Source organism: Lycorma delicatula, chromosome 1 (genome assembly GCF_047948215.1).
Source record: "Lycorma delicatula isolate Av1 chromosome 1, ASM4794821v1, whole genome shotgun sequence".
NCBI classification, from domain to species: domain Eukaryota; kingdom Metazoa; phylum Arthropoda; class Insecta; order Hemiptera; family Fulgoridae; genus Lycorma; species Lycorma delicatula.
In genome coordinates, this window is record NC_134455.1 from 59,744,070 (window position 1) to 59,768,434 (window position 24,365).

General features: G+C 36.5%; 1 protein-coding gene across 6 annotated transcripts in view; it reads right to left on the minus strand.

Annotated features, from left to right (window-relative positions):
- Positions 1 to 24,365, minus strand: part of LOC142318754 (uncharacterized) — a 90,514-nt gene that overhangs the window by 29,053 nt on the left and 37,096 nt on the right. For all 6 annotated transcript variants that reach the window (XR_012755044.1, XM_075355201.1, XM_075355192.1 and 3 more), the window contains 2 exons: positions 16,410 to 16,579; positions 6,283 to 6,386 (listed from right to left, as the gene is read on the minus strand). Coding sequence is in view for 5 of the 6 variants with exons in the window: in XM_075355201.1 (XP_075211316.1) it covers positions 6,283 to 6,386; positions 16,410 to 16,579 (274 nt within the window). In the remaining variant the exon portion in view is untranslated. The remainder of the gene's footprint in view (positions 1 to 6,282; positions 6,387 to 16,409; positions 16,580 to 24,365) is intronic.

Sequence of the window (24,365 nt, forward strand, 5' to 3'; positions counted from 1 at the left end):
CACATGATGCTTGATTGCCCAGCTTTTGGGGGGGCCAGAACTCAGGATACCCTGGAACTTAGAGGTCAAGGGGAAAATTGGCCACTCTTAAATGGCTAGTCAATGTGGCGAAAGCCGCATTGTCAAATTGTGAGGGAGTTCCTTGATGCGGTTACTTTGTTCAACCGACATTAGTAGTTTACCTAAGGGAAAAGACTCCTACTGCGCTGCTGTAGGAAGCTAACTGAGAGATATGGCTGGCTACCAGACAGATTAAGGCTCCAAGTGTTTTAGTGGTGGACAGGTACTTGCTGGCATTCAGTAGCCTAGGTGTGGCAGCGAATTGCTGTCTTTGATGAGATAAATTTAATTATTGATAGTCATATATGTTTTAGTAGTTGATGGGGTACCCATTTTAGTGATATATAACAAGTGGGCGATGGGATATGCAAGTGAATGGTGTATGGTACCACGCTTATTCCGCTCACGCTTTTAGGTTAGCTCTAGGAGTTAGTTAGGACACTGGTTGCTAAACTGTTTCGAGGCTCAGTAGCCATTTGTGGCATAGACATTCGGTCTTATGGTTCAGGGTGACTGAATGGGGTGGTGGGAGAAGAAATGCCAAGCAAACCAACCAAACCTTGCCAAACACCTTCTCCAGGTCAAAGAAATAAGCAGCAAAACAATTCTGTTCTGTTAACACAGAACTTAACTTATTTGCAGACCCTTTTAGGATGATTCTGAAGGTAAGTTCCCTGATCACCTATTAGAAGATCTTCTTTTCATATTATTCATTACTCTAAAATAATAACAGGGTTTTCAAGATACTATAACAATTGGTGGCTACAAGGAGATACAACTTGTGTTTTCTGAAGTCTAAAAACAGGGACCATAGTAACATTATATCATGAGGTTATTTGTTATTCAAATATTTACTTGTATGATCATAATAAATTTTCTTACAGAGAATTTCGATGACGGAATAGCATAGGTAGACAAATACTGCTGTTTAAAAATTATTGTCAAGCAGCAACTTAATTATAAATTCAACTCTTTAAAATTATGCAAAAATTTAGAGTGTTTAATGATTTATTAGTTTTATAACTGTTTAGTCGCAAGAGAATACCTAACCCCTTGCATAATTTGAATCTCTGTACTCTTGTTTATAGGAGATAGAGTAAAAAAATGAAGAGAATGCATTTTCCAAAATGTTTGCAACATTATCTGGAGATATGTACAAGATGCTATTGTCCAGCAGCCGTTCGGTAGCAGGTATAGAAACTAGCCTGATGTTGGATCTTAGTCTCCTTCTCACAACAAAAATTGGAAGAATTTGACTCATTGGCTTTACATAATTTCTTCAATGTATCTGTACAGCTTTTTGGAATGACCAACTACACACTCCTTAAGGATTTAGTACATTCCAACATATTTAGTGGTTAGTCTACAGCTGAAGTTTCATAGGGCGCTCCAACTAAAAGTATAATCTTTTTGTTAGATTATCACTGTACAAGTGTTCAAAAATAGATGTTTTATCATTAGTTTTTAATTAAAGCAAAATAAAAAATAATTTAAAAGTACTTGAGATGGTTAACAATAATGCAAATAAAAACAATTATAGATTTGAATAATTAGAAAAATATAATATTTACAAAATCTACATTAAACCATGAAATTATGAGCCATGAATTCACTGATTAACCATCATTGTTTATAAACAAAACAATTTTTTTCAACATTAAGAGAAATTTCACACTGTTTTGTCGTCCCTCGTCCTGTACACCAGCAGTCGGGGGACGACGCTTCTCCTATGGCATGTAGATAAGCGCGGAAGTACCCTTGACCCGTTGAAAACTGGGTTACGCAGTACTCGACCTCTCTATGCCACCGCTCTGTTCACGGTCTGACCAGAGGGAAAACCATACGGTCCATCATCTTCTGGTCTCGTGGTCCCAGGTCTCTTGCCAGGCGAGTAACATGTGAGCCCTTTCCTCCCCGGCGATGGACTTCCGGTCTTTTCCTGTCCGTCGCCTCCTTTAGGTCGGCTGGCGCTCCGTTGCCAAAAGAGCGATGGCGGCTACCATCAGAACGCCGGACCATTAACGCCGGCGACCTCCAGAACGGCAGGCTTCAAAATCGTCCGATACGCGGAAGCGACTCGCAAGGCAGCAGTGCAACTGCGCGAACCGCTTCCGGTTTGTCTCGAATCTTAATGCTTGGACCCAAACTTCTGCCACGTATAACAGGGACACCGTGGACATCAGCAGTCGCCGTCTTCCGGCCTTCGATCCACTGACATTCGCCATGAGCCGGCTGAGAGCGTTTATGGCCTTCACAGCTTTGTCAGTGGCTCTCGTAGCGCCTCAGCCAAGCTGTTTTCGGTCAATTATCAAACCAAAGTACTTTGCGACCGGCTTGATCTCGACCACCTCATCCTCGATCAATGGGAGGAGAGTGTCAATATGCTTCCTCGTTAGAATCACAATCTCCGACTTGCTGAGGCCTAGAGGCAACCCATGGTCGTCCAGCCAGATGCTGAACCTGTGCATCGCTCAGCTGAACCTCAGTTGGGCGCGCTCCACGTCGCGGTCTGCAACAAGTAACGCAACGTCGTCAGCGTACCCAACCTAGGCAGACAATTCCGGCATCTCCGTCTCAGCAAGACGTCGTTGACTGCGAATCAAAGGGCTAGGATCTATACCTGCGCCGCCCCCGATGTGATCGTAGAACTACGTCAACCTGCCGCAGTCTCGTAGATGAGGCCGCGGTTGCTCAGGTATGCGTCCACCATTCTGAACAGGTATCGGGGTACGTGGAACGGTGCTCCACAGTCCGAAGCACATCGCTCCACTGTGCAGAGGTGAACGAGTTTTCCACATCCATCGTGAAAAACGCCGTGTGAAAGACCACAAGGCGCGAAAAAATATAAATAATAATAATACTTAAAAATATATATTTGTTATATATTTAACACAAGTTTAATATTTTAATTTAAGTTATGAGTGTAATTAAAAATCAAGACTGAAGATCAACTGTTGTCAATTAGAGGTGAGTTCTGTTTTATTACGTTATTAGGTAGACCATTTATCAGTACTGATATTGATAATTCATAAAATAGAATTGTATACCTAGTATATACTGGTATTACAATGAGTTATTTTAATAAAAATCACCTGTGAGGGGTTGTCTGTTCCCCACTGGGCCTGTTCCCAGGTGGCGGATTGGGGAATGCTCCACAGATATGTGAGGTAGGTGGGAAATAAAATACCACCCGCAGACCAAAACAGAAACCAAATTTGGATGCGTCTTTCTCATTTTGGTCAGAATCTGTATCTGTCATGTGCAGCTGTAGTTGGATTGTTGGAGATCCGCTTGCAGGAGCTTATCCTGTATACCCATTTTTTTATGATGGAGAAAAATCCATTAAATGAAAATGACTGGAGTGGTAGGGTGCTGTGGGCTTTTTTGTGACACCTTTTGGAAGTGTCATGAAACTCAGCCTGAGGTAGAGAATGCTGGAGTGAGGGGTGCGGTGCTTTACCTGATGGCAGTACAAGACCAGACATGACAGGACATTATTTGACTCAGACCAAGTACAGCACAGCTGGACTAAGTGGCAGCCCCTGTTATTCAAATACTGCAGGAAATCAGAATGAAATCTCAGCAGGTGAAATTGTTACTGTAATTTTGTCCTGGCCCACTGAAACTGGAAAACCCAGACAATGCATAACATGGACAAGAGAAATAAACATCATTGTCATGCACTGTTACTACACTGCAACCAAATTTGAAACAACCAGCACAGGATATCGATCAGAGTTCCATAGACTATTCACCGAAAAATACCCACAATTGATAAACACTGTCACTCTACAAAAATTAGCTGATCAAAAACGAGTCATAATTGCCAACTAATGGCTCACAGAAAGGGAAATACAAAACCTCAAGGAACAAATCTCAAAAGAACTAAACACCCATAGCAAACAAGAAAGAAGAAAGGGCAGCCAACATGAACACCAAACACAAGCACAGAACCTACCTTTTCCAGCTCAAAATATTCAGTTCCCCAAAATAACCAATCCACCAACACAATGGATAGACACAAACATAAGAACAGAAAACATGATAGATACAACTACAATCACAGAGGATACAGTAAACAATGAAACAGAAACAAACATAATCAAGTGGAAGGGAATTGCCCCAGCCAGCAGGCCTCCACTACCAAAACTCATGTACAAGAAAAATACAACCTTTATTATCAGTACAGTTAATGCTTCTCAGACCCAATCAATTCTATCAGTTTCATGACTACAATCACCAAGATTGCCTCCCATGAAATAGTATGGTAACCACCTATTACCATTAATAATATAAAGCATTGAGCCCTAAATAATATGTCCCAATAGGTTTTTTTTTTGCCTATTTGCGCAAACAGGCTCCACATATAGCATAATAACCTCGTACCCGCCCTTGTACAGGATGCTTACAGTCTTAAAGTTAAGATCCTAATCAGGATTGACTACATGTCGAATAACAAAGAATACCACAGGCCTTCTCTGTGATTTATTGAAAGTGCTACTTAAATTATAGTTTCTCATCAAGAAACACCCCAAGGTACTTTTGAACCTAAACATACTTGATACACTAGCCTGACATTGAAACTAGAACTTGCTGAGTCCACAGCTCAAGCATCCTGCAAGCTTGAGTGGCTTGGAGTTCTACCTCCCTCCGTGAGCATCCCTCAACCAGCAGGAGTCTAACATCAGCATAAGCCATGATGCGACATCCACTGGGTAAGCTCAGCCGCAGCAGAGAATCAAACTCCACCACCCACATCAAAGGACCTAACATGCTACCCTAGGAACATCCTTTGGATAGCAACTTGCCAACCTCATGGCTGCCCTCGTGGAGCAGTACATCCTGATGACTGAAGTAACTTAGCATGACCTGAAATTAACTTTCAGGAGTTGATAAATACCAGACAGCCACCATAGATTATTAAATATCCAGGAAAATTCGCAGGACATATACCACCTCGCTGGTAGTTCCCACACTCATCACACAGAGTATGGTGTCCTCAGTACCTTTCCTGGGACGAAACCTATATTGGTTCTCCCACAATAAGCCTTGTGAAGTCACCCTCTAGTTTATATGCAGGTCAGAACCTTTTCAAAGACCTTAGCAATAACCAGAAGCAATGTCATAGGCCTATACAATGACATTGATCCTATACATCTAAATTCGTGCATTGAAAGAATTACAATTAGCTGGAAAGAAGGAGGAAGAGGACTTGCAGACCTAAAAATATTATACAATAAGCAAATAGAAAAATTAAGATCTTATTTTCAAAAAAAAAAACAAATCACTCCGCAAAGCAGTTAACAAAGCTGACAACCAATATATACCACTCAAGCTACAACAGAAGGACATAACATCCATACAACCACAACACAACATAAGAAAGAATGATGGGCAGGAAAAGCACTCTATGGTAATCACTACAATGTAATGTAAGACCCAAACATAGACTGAACATTATCATATAAATGGCTCACAATAGAACAACTATTCCCAGAGACTGAAGGATTTGCACTAGCTGTACAAGATAAATTAAAAGCTAGAAAAATTACAGAAAATACATCATGAAAGAGAGCGCAAAAACAAATAAATATGAACTTAATAAATATGGACTTATCACAACAGATATGCCATATTACAAGTACACACCTGAAAACATAGAAGAGATCATAAACTAGAAATTATACTGGGACAAATCAATACTCACAGACTAAACAATTACATGCAATAAATCAGACATCATATTAATCAAGAAATCAGAACATATGCACATAATAGATATTGCCATACTGAACAACAATAATTTAATATTAAAAGAAAGAGAGAAGATAGAAAAATATACTCCCCTTGCAATAGAGCTGAAAGAAATTTGGAAACGGAACTTAACAAAAGTACCAATCATAATATCAGTCACAAGCATAACAACAAAAACAATGACACAGTATCTGAAGAAGGTAGATCTCCCTCTAACATAAAGAAAACCATAATTCTAAAAACAACTGAAATAGTCAGGAAGTTCCTACAATAGAACATGTGACATAATACATTCCTGTCACATGATCTGAATAACCACTTCAGTGAGACACCTAAAAATAATAATACATGTTATGTGTAACATTTAGAGATTGTTGTATTCATAATTTTTCTTTCATAATGCAATTATGAAAGTGCAAAACATAAGTCTACAGTTTTATTTTAAGAAATTTCATAAATTGATATTACCTTATTTTCATTTCCAAAAATACTAGAATAAAACGCAAAATATTTCTTCGTTATATAAAGATTGCCATGAACTGGAACATCTCCAACAAGAACACATGAATAATCTGTAACAAAGAAATATTTACAGTAGTCAGAATATATATAAAAAAAAAAAAACAGTAAACAATTAGAGTACAGTCATCACATTTGATTACTATACTCTAATTGTTTACTGTTTTTTTTTTTTTTTTACATTTATATGATGCTATGGGGGCAGGTCAATTTTTAATGTAAGAAGACAGATGTAAAATAATATAATATATACCTTGATGTATATCAAAGATCAGAATTTGGTATATTTTTTAAAAATTTGCAAATAAATCACTGCAAATGATCCAGAATAGAATTTCTCTTTACGTCTGAGAAAAACTGCGCTAATGAGAGTTTGTTAAGAAAGAAATGAATAAAAGGTTGGTATACTTTTATTTTTTAAGGAGCTCTACTGTGCTCTGTTATCTTAAGCCATTGTGCTTATTAAAAGCTTAAGGCTTTTTACAAGTTAACTTTTTAAAGAAATATAATAATTATCACTAAAAGAGAGAACTGTGCCAACTTTGTGTCAAGAACACTGATAAAAATAAATAATTAAAATAATTTTTACTTTTCTGTCTAGCGCTACAGCAGAAAAGAAATAATTGGTCCAATTTGTGCATATGCCGTTTTCACCAGATCTTTACATTTTGACACCTAAAAAACCGGATGGAAATTTTCCGGATGTTTGTATGTACGTTTGTGTGTTTGGTGTCACACCCTACATCACCTTATAAAGGTTGATTCAAAGAAACGGGAAATATTGAAAGTTGTGTTGGTAGCCGTGGGCGATTGGTACCACTTGATAAGTGGCGCCAGCCTCTCTAACCTAACCTGCCATTTAGTTGTCATGGATCCTTGGAGTGGTGCGCAACGTGCATTTGCTATCAAAGCGTTTTACAAAAACAATGACAGTGTGGAGGGAACGCGTAGAGAATTTCGCCGTCATTTTAATCTGTGACAGCACGACCGTGTTCCATCAGCACATGCAATTAAAACATGGATATCTAATTTTGAAACAACTGGTTCGGCAATGAAAAAGAAACCTCCGTACACCACAGAATGTTCAAGCTTTACAAGATGCTGTCACACGAAGTCCACATTGGTCAATCCGTCGTTTCTCAGCACCTTTACAATTGCATAGTTCAAGTGTTCGAAGAATGTTAGTGAAGGACTTACAATACCATCCATACAAGTTGCAGAACGTCCAGGAACTGAAACCGAACGATGCAGTTGTGCGTGCTTAATTTTGTAATGTAATGCTTCAGAAGATAAATGATAACGAAGAGTTTGTTCACGAACTGTGGATGTCAGACAAAGCGCATTTCCACCTCACTGAATTTGTTAACAAGCAAAATTTCAGATACTGGGCACAAGAAAATCCTACGCAGCTACACCAGCGTCCGTTGCACAGCCAGAAAGTGACCGTGTGGTGTGCTATGTCATCTTACGGTGTTATAGGCCCTTATTTTTTTGAGGATGACAACGGTCTTGCGATTACAGTGTCGGCTCGTTACGTAGCCATGCTTGAAACCTTTGTTGTGGAACAACAAAAGACATTTCCACCAATTCTTAACACAGCCTGGTTTCAACAAGACGGAGCAACGTCACATACTGCACGAATATCGATGGCAGCTATACGCAGATTGTTTGGACAACGTGTCATTTCACGAAATGGTGACATTAGATGTCCTCCCAGATCGCCTGATCTCTCAGCTTGCGATTACTTTTTCTGGGGTCACTTTAAAAGGAAAGTGTTCCACAGTAGACCTGCTACAACGGAAGAACTGAAGGCAACGATCCGAGAAGCAATTGCGGAAATTCCAGAGATGTTACGTCAAACCATGAACAATTTAACGAAGAGACTTCGTAGAAGAGGAGGTCACCTGGAAGATGTCATCTTTAAAAAATAAACTAAAATGTATGTATCCTAAAATGGCAACATTTGTACAATTACATGAAATAAAATTCATTTTCTAAAAAAAATTTCATTAACGTTATTTAATTTTTTTAATTTCCCGTTTCTTTGAATCACCCTCCAGAATTACTCTGACCAACCTTTGTCAGATTACTTATATATAAATGGGGAATTTGTGCCATTAAATTTTTAACTTAAAAGGCCAAGAGGGTGAGGCTGTAGTGCAAGGTCACCTTTTTTCTTTTTCTGTTTAGCCTCTGGAACTACCATAAGGTAGATACTTCAGACAATAAATGAAGATATGTACAGATATAAATGATTTATATAGTCTTGTACAGTCTCAGGTTGACCATTCCTGAGATGTTTGGTTAATTGAAACCCAACCATCAAAGAACATCAGCATCCAAAATCTAGTATTTAAATCTATGTAAAAGTGACTGTCTTTAGCAGGAGTTGAACCTTAGAACTCTCAACTTCAAAATTAGCTGATTTGCGATTATGAGTTCACTACTAGACCAACCCGGTGGGTTAAGGCCACCTTCAGCATCTCAAGATTTCGCCTAATTAAGGCCTTGTTTTTCTTAGGCACATTTGTTAACAATTAAAAAAATAATATTTAAAAATAAATTTTGCAAAATCGCAATCCACCCCAAAAAATGCTTTAAATAAACTAGTGGCTAAATGGGTATACTGTGTCATTAGTACTCCTTCTCATTACAAGGAGTGTTAGTGTGGCACTGATGTAGTCGCCTGCCAAGTTGTGATATCATATGTGACCTGTAGAATTAAATAAATTAGTAATATTTGAAGTGTAAAAAAGTATTTAAAGTGGCCCCTACTACCGCCACACCTGTGTGAATGAAGTACAATATGCACGTGCGTTAGTTAGAATCATTGAATTAAATTTAAAAAAAATATTATAATTAAATAAAATAATAAATATTTTAAATTAAGTTGTTTGTATAAGCCATGCATAAAAAAAAGCCTGATGATGGGAAAATCCTACAACTGTGTTGTCAACTTTTTTAAAATGAAAATGTATGTTCATTATACAATATTTATGCAATCTTTTGTCATAAATTAATGTAAATTCATAAATTAATTTAAAGACATTTTTTTACACTGAGAAGGTAACAATTTTTCTTTTAATAAATTATTAATTGAATACTATTACATCAAGAATTTTTTAAAGTAAATGGAATGTACACAACTTGTTTTGAGTAAAAGATATCTGTTTTGTTGACTGACTTTTCTCCATAAATTTATGGAAGTATAAAATTATAATTTTTTTTAATAGCAATATATCTTTGTAGAACATTTTACCTGTTAATGATAGTAATTACAAAATCAAAAAAGTAGAATTTTCTTAAGTACCAAGATTAGAATAAAACTATCTTCAATAATATAATCTCATTATTATTATTATTATTATTTTACTAATAAATAACAAAAGAAATTTCCAAATATATAAATTATTTTATACCAATACATAATATTTTTTTCAAAATATCAGTCAACTTACAATATTGTTAGCTATGAGAATTGCATTAAACATAGTTTACCATAGCTTAATTTTTTATTCTATTTATTTTTGAAAAAAGATAATATTTACAGAATTGTGATAATAATTAATTTTTTATTTCATTCTGCTGCACAATTGTAAAAAGTTATTTTTACATTTTATTTCAGCAACTTCCTATTATAACAGGAGGCACAATCAGCTTTCTATCATTGCAATCTTTTGTCAACTCAAAGCTAGTTGTATTAGGTTTTCATCTAAGCACTCGAAATTAGGAAAAGATACAACTTAATAAAAGTGCATATTCTATTTCTGAACTGTTGAAATCAACAAAATAGTTTCATTTTTAAAATTTTTATTTATTATAACTACACACACTAAGCTGGCCAGTCACTTATGCCTAGTTCTAAGTTCTAGTTACTCACTATTATTAATATAATCACTATTATTAATTATAATCATGTAGACATTGGAAAAGTGGTTCGAAAAGTAAGTTCCGTTTAGCTATAAATAAAAAACCTGTATAGATAAAAATATTTTATTATATACAACTTAAGACTACAGCTTTTAACTATTTTTCAACATAGTCATTTAAATTCAAGCATTTATCATAGTGTTTACTAATTTACCTTCATAAAATTCAGCTGCCTGGGTACCTAGCCAACCTCTCACAGCATTTTGGAATTTGTTGTTGGTATTGAAATGCTGCAACAAAAGCTATTTATTTACGAGAATGAAGAGATGAAAATCACTTGGTGCCAAGTTCAGGCTGTAAGGGAGATGATAAAAGAATATCCCATTGGAATTGATTCAGAAATTCTTGAATTCTTCAAGCACTGTGAGGACAAGCATTATCATGCAAAAAAACAACACTGGATGACTGCATACCTTGACATTTGTTCTCTATGATTTACCTTTTTCTCTCTTTTTCCTGTTTAGCCTCCGGTAACTACCGTTTAGATACTTCTTCAGAGGATGAATGAGGATGATATGTATGAGTGTAAATGAATTGTAGTCTTGTACATTCTCAGTTCGACCATTCCTGAGATGTGTGGTTAATTGAAACCCAACCACCAAAGAACATCGGTATCCACGATCTAGTATTCAAATGCATGTAAAAATAACTGGCTTTACTAGAACTTGAACGCTGTAGACACGTTAACCACTAGACCAACCCGGTGGGTTCTATGGTTTACCTAAGTTTCTTCAAAGTTTCACAGTAGACTGCTGAAGTACCTGCTTGTGTCGCAGCACTTCGATGACAATGACGATGACGACTAACTTCAAAATGCCATGAAAGGTTGGCTAGGTAGCCAGGCAGCTAAATTTTATGAAGAAGACATTTGTAAATTAGTGAAATGCTATGAAATACTTGAATTGAAGTGGCGACTATGTTGAAAAGTAGTTAAAAGATGTAGTTTTGAGTTGTTTATAATAAAATATTTTTATCTATGCCGGTTTTTTATTTATTTATAGCCAAACGGAGGTTACTCTCCGAATCAACCTTGTAAAACTATAAGTATAAAAATATTTTCATCAATACACCACCCTAGTAAAGCATATAACTAACTGAATGAAATTTTACTAGACCATTTGAACTCCACAAAAAAATGAGGATAAGAGAGTAGTGGGCAAACGAAAATTTCCAGAATCTTTAAATACATATCAAGCCATTCAGCCTCTGCATAACATTTTTATGTTAATGTTTTACAATGTTTATATATATTTTTTAACATAGTATATACTATATATCTAAAATATATTATTTTTGTGTAAACTGATGACTCTTTTGATTAATCATTTTAGTCATTCCTTTTGAAAGGTGAGGATATTGCTGCTTAAATTTGAAAGGGTTTGAAATTTGAAAATGAAAATAAGAAATATAAAAATTATGTTAATAGTTTTGATATTGAAACTAATTATGGAATTGCGTAAAGCTGATAAATCATGAAGAGAAATACCTGATTGCTGGTGTGTATAGCTAATCCACTACATCTCTTACATATTTTTTAAAATTTGTAATAAGAATACAAGATTTACTTCAACTGAAAAATATTATCAAGTATTAATCTATGGTAACTTAAAAACCACTGATATAATCCTAACTAGACAGACCTTCTTCATAGGAGAACATAGATTCTGTAATTACAAGTTTAAATTTATAATTGCAGCAAACTAATTAAGTTTCACCACAACTAGTTGTATGGATAAGTATTTGCTCACACTGCAATGATAAATATTGCACAAAGAAATAATTTCAAACCAAACAGATGCAGAATACAATTTTTATATCATAAAAATTAGTAGGGAGGGATCATTTGGCAAACGTTAAATGAGGGAATGACCTTGCATAAATATTTTGTGTTCAAAAATAGAAAATATTAAACATAATAAAAAAATTTATTATAAATGGTATGAATCAGCATCATTTGACAGTCATTTGACTGGTTTGATGCAGCTCTCCAAGACTCCCTATCCAGTGCTAGTCGTTTCATTTCAGTATACCCTCTACATCCTACAAAAAATTGATATAATACAAAATTAAATATTGATGAGTTGATTTATATCAGGTGTTTTTGTAAGCAAAATGATATTAAAAGATATTAACTGAAGTACATACAAAAAAAAGTTATATAAGCAGATTATTAATTTTCTAAAACTATGTATTTTAAGAAAATTGCAAGGTCCATTAGATTTTCATAATTGAAGGTTATTTGGGGGGGGGGGGATTTAAATATATATCAAGCCAATTAGCCTTGGCATACAATGTTTATGTTTTTTTTTTTGACATAATATATATATTAAATATTTAAAAATATTATTTTTGTATGGGCAAGGAGAGCCCAGATAAGATAAAAAAAAAGTTTCTCATTTGTTGCACAAAATGGCAGATTTGAAAAAAGAATGATTAGATCAATGACATGTCTGTTGCATAATTTATAAGCAGGAAATAATTAACTGTAATTAAATGAAGCCTTGGTTTAGTAAGGCGTCTGTGACCTCTGACATTTTTGTGTGTCCTTGAAAAACTGTCTAGAGTTGAAGATAAACTTTCAATATTACAAAATTTCTTCTGTTGTTTATAAAGGGGCTTAAACAGTTTAAACAGTTCTCAGGTGGACAACATGGTTAAAATTTCAATATCATACATTTTTTGCTGGTCTTCATGTAACATGATACTTTTAAAAAAAGAGTAATTAAATGGGTCAAGTTTTCAGTTTTTAATCAGGGGAAGAAAGGTGTCTATTGAAGGCAAAAAGGGTTGATCTTTAGGATAAAATTACATTTTTTTAATTTTTTCAGAAGATAGAACACATAAAAAACAAAAACTAGTTTAAATACGGTAATATTGTATTTTTTGTTTATTGAAGAAAAGAGAAACATGAACTTCATTTCTTAACTATATTGGTTTTATTTACTGAAGGGAGGACATTTTGCAAAAAAAAAAAGATAGAATATTACGATACTCCAACATTTTAATTTTTTAAGCAAGGGGTTGTAAACTCTCATTATTCTACTTTCTCTTCTTCTGCCTTGTATGTGGCATTTTTATTTTTACCAAAGGTAGGGCATATTTGGAAAAAGAAAAATTCATTCATCACAGTATTTCAATTTTTTACAGAACTAAATCATAATATGCAGAGGTCTTTATGAATATTTGTCTGTCTCCTTGGGTTCAAGATCTTTTCATTCCTAGTGACTTTATGCCTCTGGTTTCATAGAATCAAATTTCAAAGTGGAGGTTGCATGATAAAATTATTGTACAATCAGGATTATTTTTTATCTACAAATTGTTAATTATATTATTATGAAGGGGTTAGGAGGAAGGAGTTAAGTAATTACTGTACAGACTATTCAGGAAAGAGTAAGTTTTTTTAAAACAGCAGTGGAATTTTTGTTATCAGTTCAGTAGCTCTTGAGATCACCTTCAATAAAAAAAACAGACCTTTATATAATAATAGTAGATCTGCTACTAAATTAATGTATTCATTTATTAGATTGTGTAACTGAGGTGCAAATGAAGTTTTACAATTGATTAATGTAATTCCTGAGGTTATGTAAAATATTATGAAACTTTTATCATAGTAAAATAATGTATTATAATAACTGAAAGATGGCAAAGAACTGTAGGAATATTGTATTTAAGTTTCACCCCTTTCAATTATTTCATATTTTTTTCATTTATGAAGGACAAAAAATTTATTACTATAATGACAATTGTTTTTTTTTTTTTTTTTTTTTTCATTATTAGCGCCTGGAAGCAATGATTCTACAATATATAAAGTAATTTTATAACAACATGCACTAAGTACAACACTGTATAAACTGAATAGCAGAATTAAAAATAGAATTAACTTAAAAATCGCAAAGAGATTAAAAGTGAAGGTATCTGATGAACTAGATTTTCTTGTGTGAACATTTACATAATCAAAACATAACATTTTATTAAAGGCGTGATTCATTATTAATCAAAAATTACTTCCTGAAACCATTTTCATGATTTTGGTCATGTACTGGAGAAAAAGTTTGGTAACCATTTCTCAATCTCCAAGAATAGTTGATGGTACCTTCAGTAAAACAGCAGCAAATTTTGAAAAGTTTATTGCATGTAAACTTTTGATGATGGACAAAATTATATATGCACATTTTATGTTTTGAATAAACAGCTATGAAATAATTTTTTTTATGCGTAATACTCACAACTGCATTAAAAAAGTTAGTAATCTACATTAAGACAGTCAAGGAATTAGTAATTGATAAAAAAAATATTAATCAATTTGGGATTTTAGAGATCTAGTATTTATTGAAAAGAGTGTGTTGTAACAAATTATGTATATCAGAATTTATGTTGAGTAATTGAAAGATTAATCAAATAATCTTTGATTTCTTCATGTGAAATGAAAAAACTTCATGAATCATAATTTATTTATTAATTATTTACAAATCTTAAGTAGTTTAAGATAATGTAAATATAAAAAAATTAGTTAATTTTCCTTTTCAAAAACATTCAATCTTATTTTCATAATTTTTTAAGTAATGATTTTATATGAGTCACTGGTTAAATATTCGTACTTGGAAAAAAAAATTAAGATATTTTCAGAGCACTAAGTCAGAAAGATTTTCATAGTTCTCAGTGGCACTAAGTCATATTTTTATGAGTAAAGTAGTATAAGTAAATCTTCAATCAGGGGTGTGTATAATGGTTTACAAGTATGCAATATGTATATATTAGTATACAGTATAAAAAAAACGACCAAATGTTTAAATGTCTTTGTCTTGTATCAACATTAAAAAAAAAAAAAAATAACATTGAAACCACTTCATTTTTTGAATTTCCACAAACGTATCCATACCAATATTGTATCCACAATTTATATTATACTTATTCATGTAAATTCATAAATTGAACTGAATATAGCGTATATATAAGAAACTACTTTCTTTTCTGAATTTGTACAATTTTTTTTAATGTAAATGCATGGATGTCAATCTTCATTATAAACAGAATATAAATTAAACTTATTTTCAGTTTTTAACATACTTTGCTGACAAAATCTTCAAACCCCATTTCTTCCACAATATTTTTTGTGATAACTGATAAGTTATTTCCTTTTTCATATTGGAAGATACCAAAGACATATTTTTCATTTACAACAATCAATCAATCATTTACAACAATTTCACTCTGGTTTTTACATTTATTTTACAGCCATTATATAAAATAACGATATACTTAAAAAAATTTTTGATTATTGCATATCAAGTAATTAGAAATTTTAGCTGTTGGAATAAATATTTTTTCTAATATTCATAAACAAGTTAGAATTTCAATCAATTTGGTTGTTTACAAAACTTTAAAATACAATAACTAAAAATACCTAAATTATTAATATGCTAATTTCTATAATTCAAATTAGACCTGCGAAACACAAAATAGGTTATATAATAAAACCAGTGAAATAAAATGTTAAATCAGAGAATTACCAACTTCAACAAACAGAAGTACTCATATAGATTGCAAACTATCAGATGGCAGTTCAAGCCATATCTACAACTCCTCTCTCTGTAAACTGATTTTTCATTGATTTAACCCATGGAAGAACCTCCACAATGGTTTTTCAAACCATATATCACAACCACCTAAATAGTATCACATCATATGCTCAAGGCCATACTTATTCTATTCTGTATAATTATTATTAATATTCACAGACTAGTTTATTATTAATTTAGTTAAAGTAGTTATGCTAATGAAGATATTGACTAGAATGAGTGAATAGGGTTGGATTCTACTTACTCAACTGTAATCATCATAAATAAGTTCAATAAAAGTTACCTCTAAAATGCTAGTCTATGGAAAAATGTAAACTCTACTTCATTATGCTTTAATGAGTCACTAATATATTGTGAAATATGTCTAGTAAGTAAAATAGTTATTTTCTTTTCCCAAAAATATTTTAGTAGGATGATATTGTATAAAATTAACTGCATTAATATTCATCAGATTAAATGTTGTATGAAAAAACATTAAAATACAGGCTAGTTAATTTTATTTTCCTTTATATTAACTTTTATAGTTGTACTTTAATATTTGTTTGGGTAGTAAATATAATTACTTACAATTAATTACTTTTTCTTCAGGAGGTACCTCTGTAAAATGCCGATGGAACTTTTTCTGCCGTGCTTTACTAGAACCTGGAGTACTAGTTAAAATCTCTTCAGCTGCTGCTGCAGCAGCCGCATGTTGTTGGAAGCTAAGTTCTGGGTTATAATTCATTTTTTCCTGATAACTAAACAACAAAAAAATTAATAAAGTAATAAAAATAAACTACTCCTTGTATCTACATACATACATTAGCTACAACCACCTATGAAACTAATGTGATCTTAATTTAAAACAAAAATTTAATCAAGTAATTTTTCAATTTTTTTATCTGAAATAAAAAAAATTCATGAAATACAATTTATTTATTAATTGTTTACAAATGTTAAGGAATTTAAGATAATGTTTACAATCATACAATTCATAGCAAAATCATTTTATGAGTAATAAACAATTTGATATTTTGATGAATCATTATACCAGTAATCATAATAAGCTATTATTAAATGATTTTAAAACCTACTATAAATATATATTGTTACCACATATATGTCTAATTTAATACAGGCGGCCGAACACGAGATGCGAACTGGCTCACAGTATACGAACCCGCTGATACAAGCATCACTATCGCCGCGCAGTTCTCCTACCATAGCGGCGCATCCCCACCACTATCAGGCTCCAATAAAAGAGCATGCACCACGAGAGTGAAGGCAGGCGCCTGGTTGCCAAAAGCACCGGGTTGTCCATCAGGCTGCAGCTAGGCAGCGAGGCAGACTACCGGGCGGTGCAGAGCTTTCTGCACTCAAAGGGAGTTGCCTTCCACTCCTTTCAGCTCCAGAAGGACAGGGAGCTCAAAGTAGTAATATGGGGAATCCCCTATGGGGCTACCCCGGAAGAAGTAAGGGAGGAATTGGATTTGAGGTGACTTCGGTGAAGAAGCTCCTCACCAGGGACGGTCGGGAAACCCCAACCTGCCTAGTGGCCCTGAAAAGGACCCCTAATGCCCGAACAATTTATGACCTTAGCAGTATTTTTTACTGCAAGGTCGGAGTGACTCCTTTTGTGTCACGAGGGGGACCGCCCCAGTGCCACAGATGGCAAGAATTTGGGCACTCATCAAATTACTGCCGGAGAGCCCAGCAATATGTTAAGTGTGGTGGGGACCACGACACTGCCACATGCTCTAAACCACGTGAGGAACCAGCCTCATGTGTAAACTGTAAGGGGACACATCCGGCTAATTACAGGGGGTGCCCCTATTATAAGGAGCAAGTCAACAGGGTCAAGGGTATTAAAAAGCCCGCGACTGTTGACGGCCACAGCTGGGCCCACGTTGCCGGTGGGGGAAAAGCAGTCCCCAAACCGGTGGTGCCGGCACCTGTGGCAGCGGTAGTGGAAAAAGGGGAGGAACCCTCCCCAACACCCGCCAAGCCAAAACCGGCGGCTACCACCAAAAAGGTGGTAAAACGAAAGCCTGCGGTCAAGCCGGCCCCGGCGGGAAGGCAAAGCCTGCTCCGGCTGGGAAGGCCAAGGAGGCAGTTAAGGAAACCGCGGCCCCTGAGGCCCCGCGCCCCACCAAAAGGCCCCTCCAGCGGCAAACCAAAACCGGCCACCCCGATGGAGAGTACCGGCATGGATTTCCTGTCACAAATGACAGTGAGGGATGTCCTGCCAGACATTATGATGGTCTTGCCACGCCTGGAAAAAACTCTCAATGACTGCCACGCCTGGAAAAATCTCTCAAGGACTGTATTCAGTCCTTAATAGAGTGCCTCATGGCTATACTGTCTAGGTATGGTTAGGCCCACCCTCAGACTCTTGCAGTGGAACGCCAACTCAGTAGTAGGCTGGAGGGAGGAACTATGCCGTCTGGCCGAGGATCTACTGGTAGACGTGATACTGTTGTCTGAGATGCGCTTGAACCCAAACAAGCAACTGACCCTTCGGAACTATTTCACATATAGGACGGATAGGCCAGTACGACCCGGATACCCCACTGCCGGTGAAACCGCGGTTTTAGTCCATAGACGCCACATGCATACGCGCGTTGTTCTTCATACAAACGTGATGGAACAATCGTGTGTGCATGTGGAGCATCTAGGCACGGTGTATCGGCTGGTTTCGGCTTATAGCACGCCGAACGATGCGGTAACCGGCGCAGATCTGGATGCCGTGCTGGAAAATTGGGATGGGCCCACGATACTCATGGGTGACCTCAATGCCAAACACGTGTCATGGAACAGCAATCTGACAAACGCGAATGGCAGATTGCTGTACGAAAGGGCGCGAGCCCGCCGTTTGGTTGTCGTAGGCCCTGAGGTGCCCACATTCGTTCACAGCACATTCAGACATAGACCTGATGTGTTGGACATCGCAGTCATGAGTCCTTTCTTGTGGATTATTTCTCACAGGTGGAGGACGCCCCTCTAGAGATTGACCAGATCACTGAAGCGGAAGTTTCCGCAGCCATTAAGGTCACAAGCCCCGACAAGGCCCCGGGTGTCGACGGGATCAGCGCCCGTGCATTCCGGAACATACCGGCCTCCGTGATTACAACTATTTCGGTGATATTCACGTCCATTTTGTACGTTGGATATTTCCCGAATTGTTGGAAAACGGCCAAAGTCGTATGTTTACCCAAACCGGGGAAAAGTTTACTTTTCCCACGGAATTATAGGCCAATCTCCCTGTTACCGGTATTGTCTAAGTTGTTCGAGAGAATTTTCCTCGAAAAACTGAGGTGATACATGGAGGGAGAAGTGCGGCCGGAGCAATTTGGGTTCAGGGAGGGTCACTCAACGACCCTCCAACTGGTAAAAATAATAGATGACCTTGTCGGAGGCCTGAACAGGAAAGCGGTGACTGCAGCCGTTTTTCTGGATGTGGCCAAGGCCTTTGACAAAAATTGGCATAGCGGGCTGCTTTGTAAACTAGCACAATCGGCGATTCCATACCGCTATGTCAGACTGATGCGGTCATATTTGCTAGACCGACGTTTTGTCGTGCGCGTAGGGGAAACAATTTCCTCCACCAGAGAAATAGCCGCTGGGGTTCCCCAAGGAGCAGTGATTTCTCCTTTCCTGTACACTTTGTACATAAACGATATGCCGCTGTCGGAAGGGGTTAAAACGGCCCTTTATGCAGACGATACGGCATATTTCTACAAATCCGCAAATGTGGATTACGCGGTCCGGAGGCTCCAAAGGCAACTGGACTTAGTGGAACCGTGGCTCGATATGTGGAGAATCAGGGTCAACGCTGAAAAATCGGTGGCCGTGATGTTCACATACAAGACACGCAAACCGGCCCGGCAGCTGGAAATATCAGGGGAGAAAATCCCTTCTGAGAAAACGGTTAAGTACCTGGGGGTGGTCTTGGACAGGCGGCTTACCTTCGGCGAACATGTTAATTATGTGACCCGGAGGGCTAAGGCCGCCAGAGCCTCACTATACCCAGTGCTGAACAGTGCCAGCCCATACCCACTGGCAACTAAGTTACTTATTTTTCGGCTGTACGTACTGCCGATTCTGACATATGCTTACCCGACATGGGGGGCAGTATTGAGCTCCTCGCTTCAAAAGAAGATTGAGGCCGTCCAAAACATTGCGTTGAGGACGATATTTGGAGTTCCGTGGTTCGTCAGGAACGCCACTCTCCGATCCGATGCGAGATTGCAATCCGTGTCGGATTGGTGGGGGTGGCGCAGGCGCGTGTTCGGAAGAGCGGTTGTGTCCGAACACAGTCATCTTCGGGACATCTGCCGAGAGGACCCAACCCCGACAGTTGTAAGGAAGCGGCCTCACGCCGTACTGGACGAACCACCGTGATGATGCGGTGCGGGAGCCGAAAATCGACAAACCAGGCTTAGGGTCCTCCATATCGCATGAGCCACAAACGGAAAAACGAGTCAGAAACGTTTCCGGGGTCGCGAGTGAATGGTTTTCAAGTGTAAACTGTACAAGTCAGCGATTTATACGGTCTCAGGACAACAAAATGCGGTAAGTTGTGTTTTTTTTTCAGACACAACTTCCGCTCTGCAAACGTGGAACTGTGCCACAACAATATTGAGAGTAAGAGCAAAAAACGCCATTTTTTTTTCGAGCGTGTGTTTTGTTTCTCTTGTTTCAGAAACGTGAGAGGCGTGGGCGTGGAGCGACTCGTCGTGCCGTCTTGGTCTTTGGCTAAGCACTCGCCGAAATAGAGAGGGAAACGCCCTTCCTTTAATCCCGTCATCCCAAGATAGAAAGAAAATATAAATTCCTTTTTTTTTCGAGTGTGTGTTCGGTTTCTTTTGTTACAGATACTCACAGCAGCCACCACAACAAACAAACATGATTTCTTCACTGCGGCCACGCGGTCCCCCCAAACCCTTCCCGGATACACGTGTGTCTAGAGATTAATATTATGTAGCGTAAAGAACTTCAATTTACTTCTTCTGAAAAGACGATCGTCGCCCAAAACCGCGATCGCGAATAGGTATCACTAAATTTGTAAGTTCCCTATTCCCTTTCCTTTCAAGAAAGAAGAATGAGGGAACGAGCCCAGCAGTCACCAGCCCAGCAGCCACCTGCCCAGCAGCCAATGACATCATGGAAGAAAGAAGAAACCTGCACTTTCCCCCGTTCAGCCCTTCCGGGCCACGGGAACACTAAGGTTAGTGGTATGTAACTTAGGTTACTGCCAATTCTCGGAAGGTGTAGGCCAAAGAAGAATGAAGAGGTCATCGGAAGAAGAAGAGGAAGAAGATGAAGAAGGAAGACCCTCTACTCGACCCAACATTACAGACAGGAGTCCGGAAAAGAGCCCAGCAGAGATGCGTCCCGAAAGGCAGCCATCACAGAAGTGGATAAAGAGCTTCTACTCAACCTCTCCTTTTAAAACTTACATGTAAATTAACTTAAATCAGCAATTGCGACTCCTCCGGAGAAGGGGGGCGCATTGCTCCCTCCATACAGTTAGTACCCCGTTGTGGCGTATTCCTGTTAGCCTATGAAGCATTAGCACTGAAAGGACTTCAGTGGACGGTCTGAAGGGGAATTACGTCGCGAGGACAGGTTTCATAAGCCTAGCCTTCCCCGGTCGGCCCATAAAATGGGTTCGATAACGCTGGTTTAACAACGGATTGGAATGCAATTAAATCCGTTCTTAAAAACACAAAATATTAAATAAGACAAAAATTGAAAAATTAAACCCGTCACCCAAAATAAACCTTTAAAAACACGCCCGATAGAATCATCCAGCAGCAAGGGACACTGTCCAGGTTCTGCGATCCGTAGGGAGAATCTATAAACTCCCGCCAACTTTGCATTCCATTCCATTCCAGTGAAGGCAATTCATCGTCGAACACCACTTGGAGAAGACCAAGAAGAAGAAGAAGAAGAAGAAGAGAGAAATTCCCTGGCAGGCTCATCGTTGGACCTCCCGGCTGATGCCAAGCATCCCCGCCGAAGCAGCAGGCCTGACCGGCCCGCCGAGGGAGCCGCTGGACCCTACCTTCCCGCTCCAGCTGCGGCTTCCATCGCCCTGGCCGGCCCAGCATTGGATCGCTCGGGGAGAACCAACTCGGCCGCGTCGGCGAAGCACGACCGAGGCCGACCCGACACTTCGGGGCTGTGGGGGCCACCACTGCCACGCTGTAGTTGGGGATCCAACTGCCGCTGAGGGAAAAGCCCAGTCGGACTTCAATGGACGAGCCACAACTCCCGGACTTCGCCGAAGTCCATCTTCCGGACCCAACAGCTCTTCTCAGAGCTAACGCCAAAAAACGGCCCTTTTCAGGGCCACCACAAGGTTGTGAATTACGTGCCGTCGAAGCTATTCGGCGACAATATATAGTTATTGCAGTAACTTTATTATTTGTTTTTTAGATGATTAATTCACTATAAAAACTTTAAATTTTTGATGAAGCTTTTTCCTTCCATTTTTTCACATGTAGTAATAAGATATTCTTAGTCTCAGTAATCTCGTGTTTTACTAAAGATACTCAGTGTCTACTTGAATTCCTTTTTCAAACCTTATTTATTTATTCTTTGCTTCTCACAGACTGCAAAGTTTGCATGTATTCAAAATTGTAATTTTTTATTAGAATGTTTTTTATGCTTTTTTAAATTTGCAGCTGTTTATTATTTCATGTATAAATATTGTATTTGAAGTTTTTAGTGTCTATATAAGGCAGTGTTTTGTGCTGAAAATTCTATATCTAATAAAATTTTATCAGTTGTTGACAAAAGTTTTGATGAGTCTTTGCTGGAGAAATTAACTTTGAAAGGGGAAGTACTGTGAAGAAAATTTGGATAATGTAAAGGAGATTACTATCACAAACACAGCTTAAAATATGTAAAGGGAGTAAATGATACATGTAGTATAACATTGTAGTAGGGAAAATGGGTGTAATTATCAAAAGGTTTACCCTAAACATCACAGCAGAACTTCTTCAGAAAATATTGTACCTGACAAAGTTGTTAAAGGAAAAGACTAAGTAAAGAATAAAATGAAAAAATCGTTTTTAAGGTATTGATGAATGATAATTATGACATCAATAAAATTATGGATTTCATAGAATTAAGATCAGCAAGCAAAATTTGCTATTATCAGTCTGATACCATCATTATACTTATGCAACTGAAATATATGTGCTTATTGTAATACTGTATGTAGCTGGAAAATTATAGCTAGCTCTTTTTAATTCATTAAGTATGTTTGTGGTTTCAAGCAAACATTTTTCAAGTCATGAAGGGAGAAGTAGAGTTCATTTTCCATAATTTTGATGGCAGAAAAAACAAAATATAATTAATGAATTTCTTCTTTCAGGCTTTTTTGAAACATTTTTTTTACATTTATGAACTTTAAGTTATGAATAATTATGAGTAACTACTGAGGCTTAAGAGGAAATTTACAGTAATATAAAACCTAATATATATGATTTGAAAATAACTGTACAGTGTGACTTTATATTTTAAATGCATTTCTTACGATGGGAAAGAAAAATACTGAAATCATATCATTACGATGGGTAAGAGAGTGGTGGTTTATGCAAAAGCCACGCCATAGATCATGTGTTTTCTTAGATATTATTTTCTGAAAGCCTGTTAAAGGATCATAAACCACTTACTAACCATGTTAGTAATTGTTTGTTTTAATGAATTAATAAAAATAAATTTTGATGATGAAGATGAAAAATTTCTAATGAAGATATTGAGGAATATTAGATGAAATTTTAGTAAGACAAAAAATAAAATCGTAAAAAAAATGTATAGCAGATGTAGGAAACTTATACATATGTATTTTCTACTTAAAAGAAATATGAATATATATTTTGTGTGATAAAAATCTGAAATTTCTTTTACTTAATTTGTAGGATAAATTTTAACTATCTTTAATTTTCATTTTACTTTATTTTAACATACATTTTAATTGTCAAAACATTATGAAAGATATTTTATAATTATTCACAAGACAACATTTTGAGCCACAATTTTTTATACAAATGTTTAATTTTACATTTTTATATGAATAATTATTTTCTGCTTTGAAAAATGTTCAAATAAAAGATTCATTCAAAATTTACAATAGAAATGAAAAATATGCAAATGTTATGCAGGTACACACACATACATTATTACCCTGCATGGTACACTTACTGTAAGGGCTATGTGCCTTCTCACAGCTGTATAAATTTTTTTAATTGTAATTCACTAGTGGTCAAAACAAACTACGATAAGTAGGTTTTCATTTTAACATATATAGTCAAATATAAACAAATGAGTTTTTCAAAACAAGAAACTAGCAATTAAATTAATTTAGTATGTACAGACCTTCACTCACAAATATTAAGGTATAACTGAACCACTTTATGATAAATATGTTGAAAAACTAATGTTTTATTAATTGCTACTATTGTAGAAATGTATGTAATTACATGAACCTAATTACATAAATCTGATGAAACTCAATATTATTGTTCATAAACA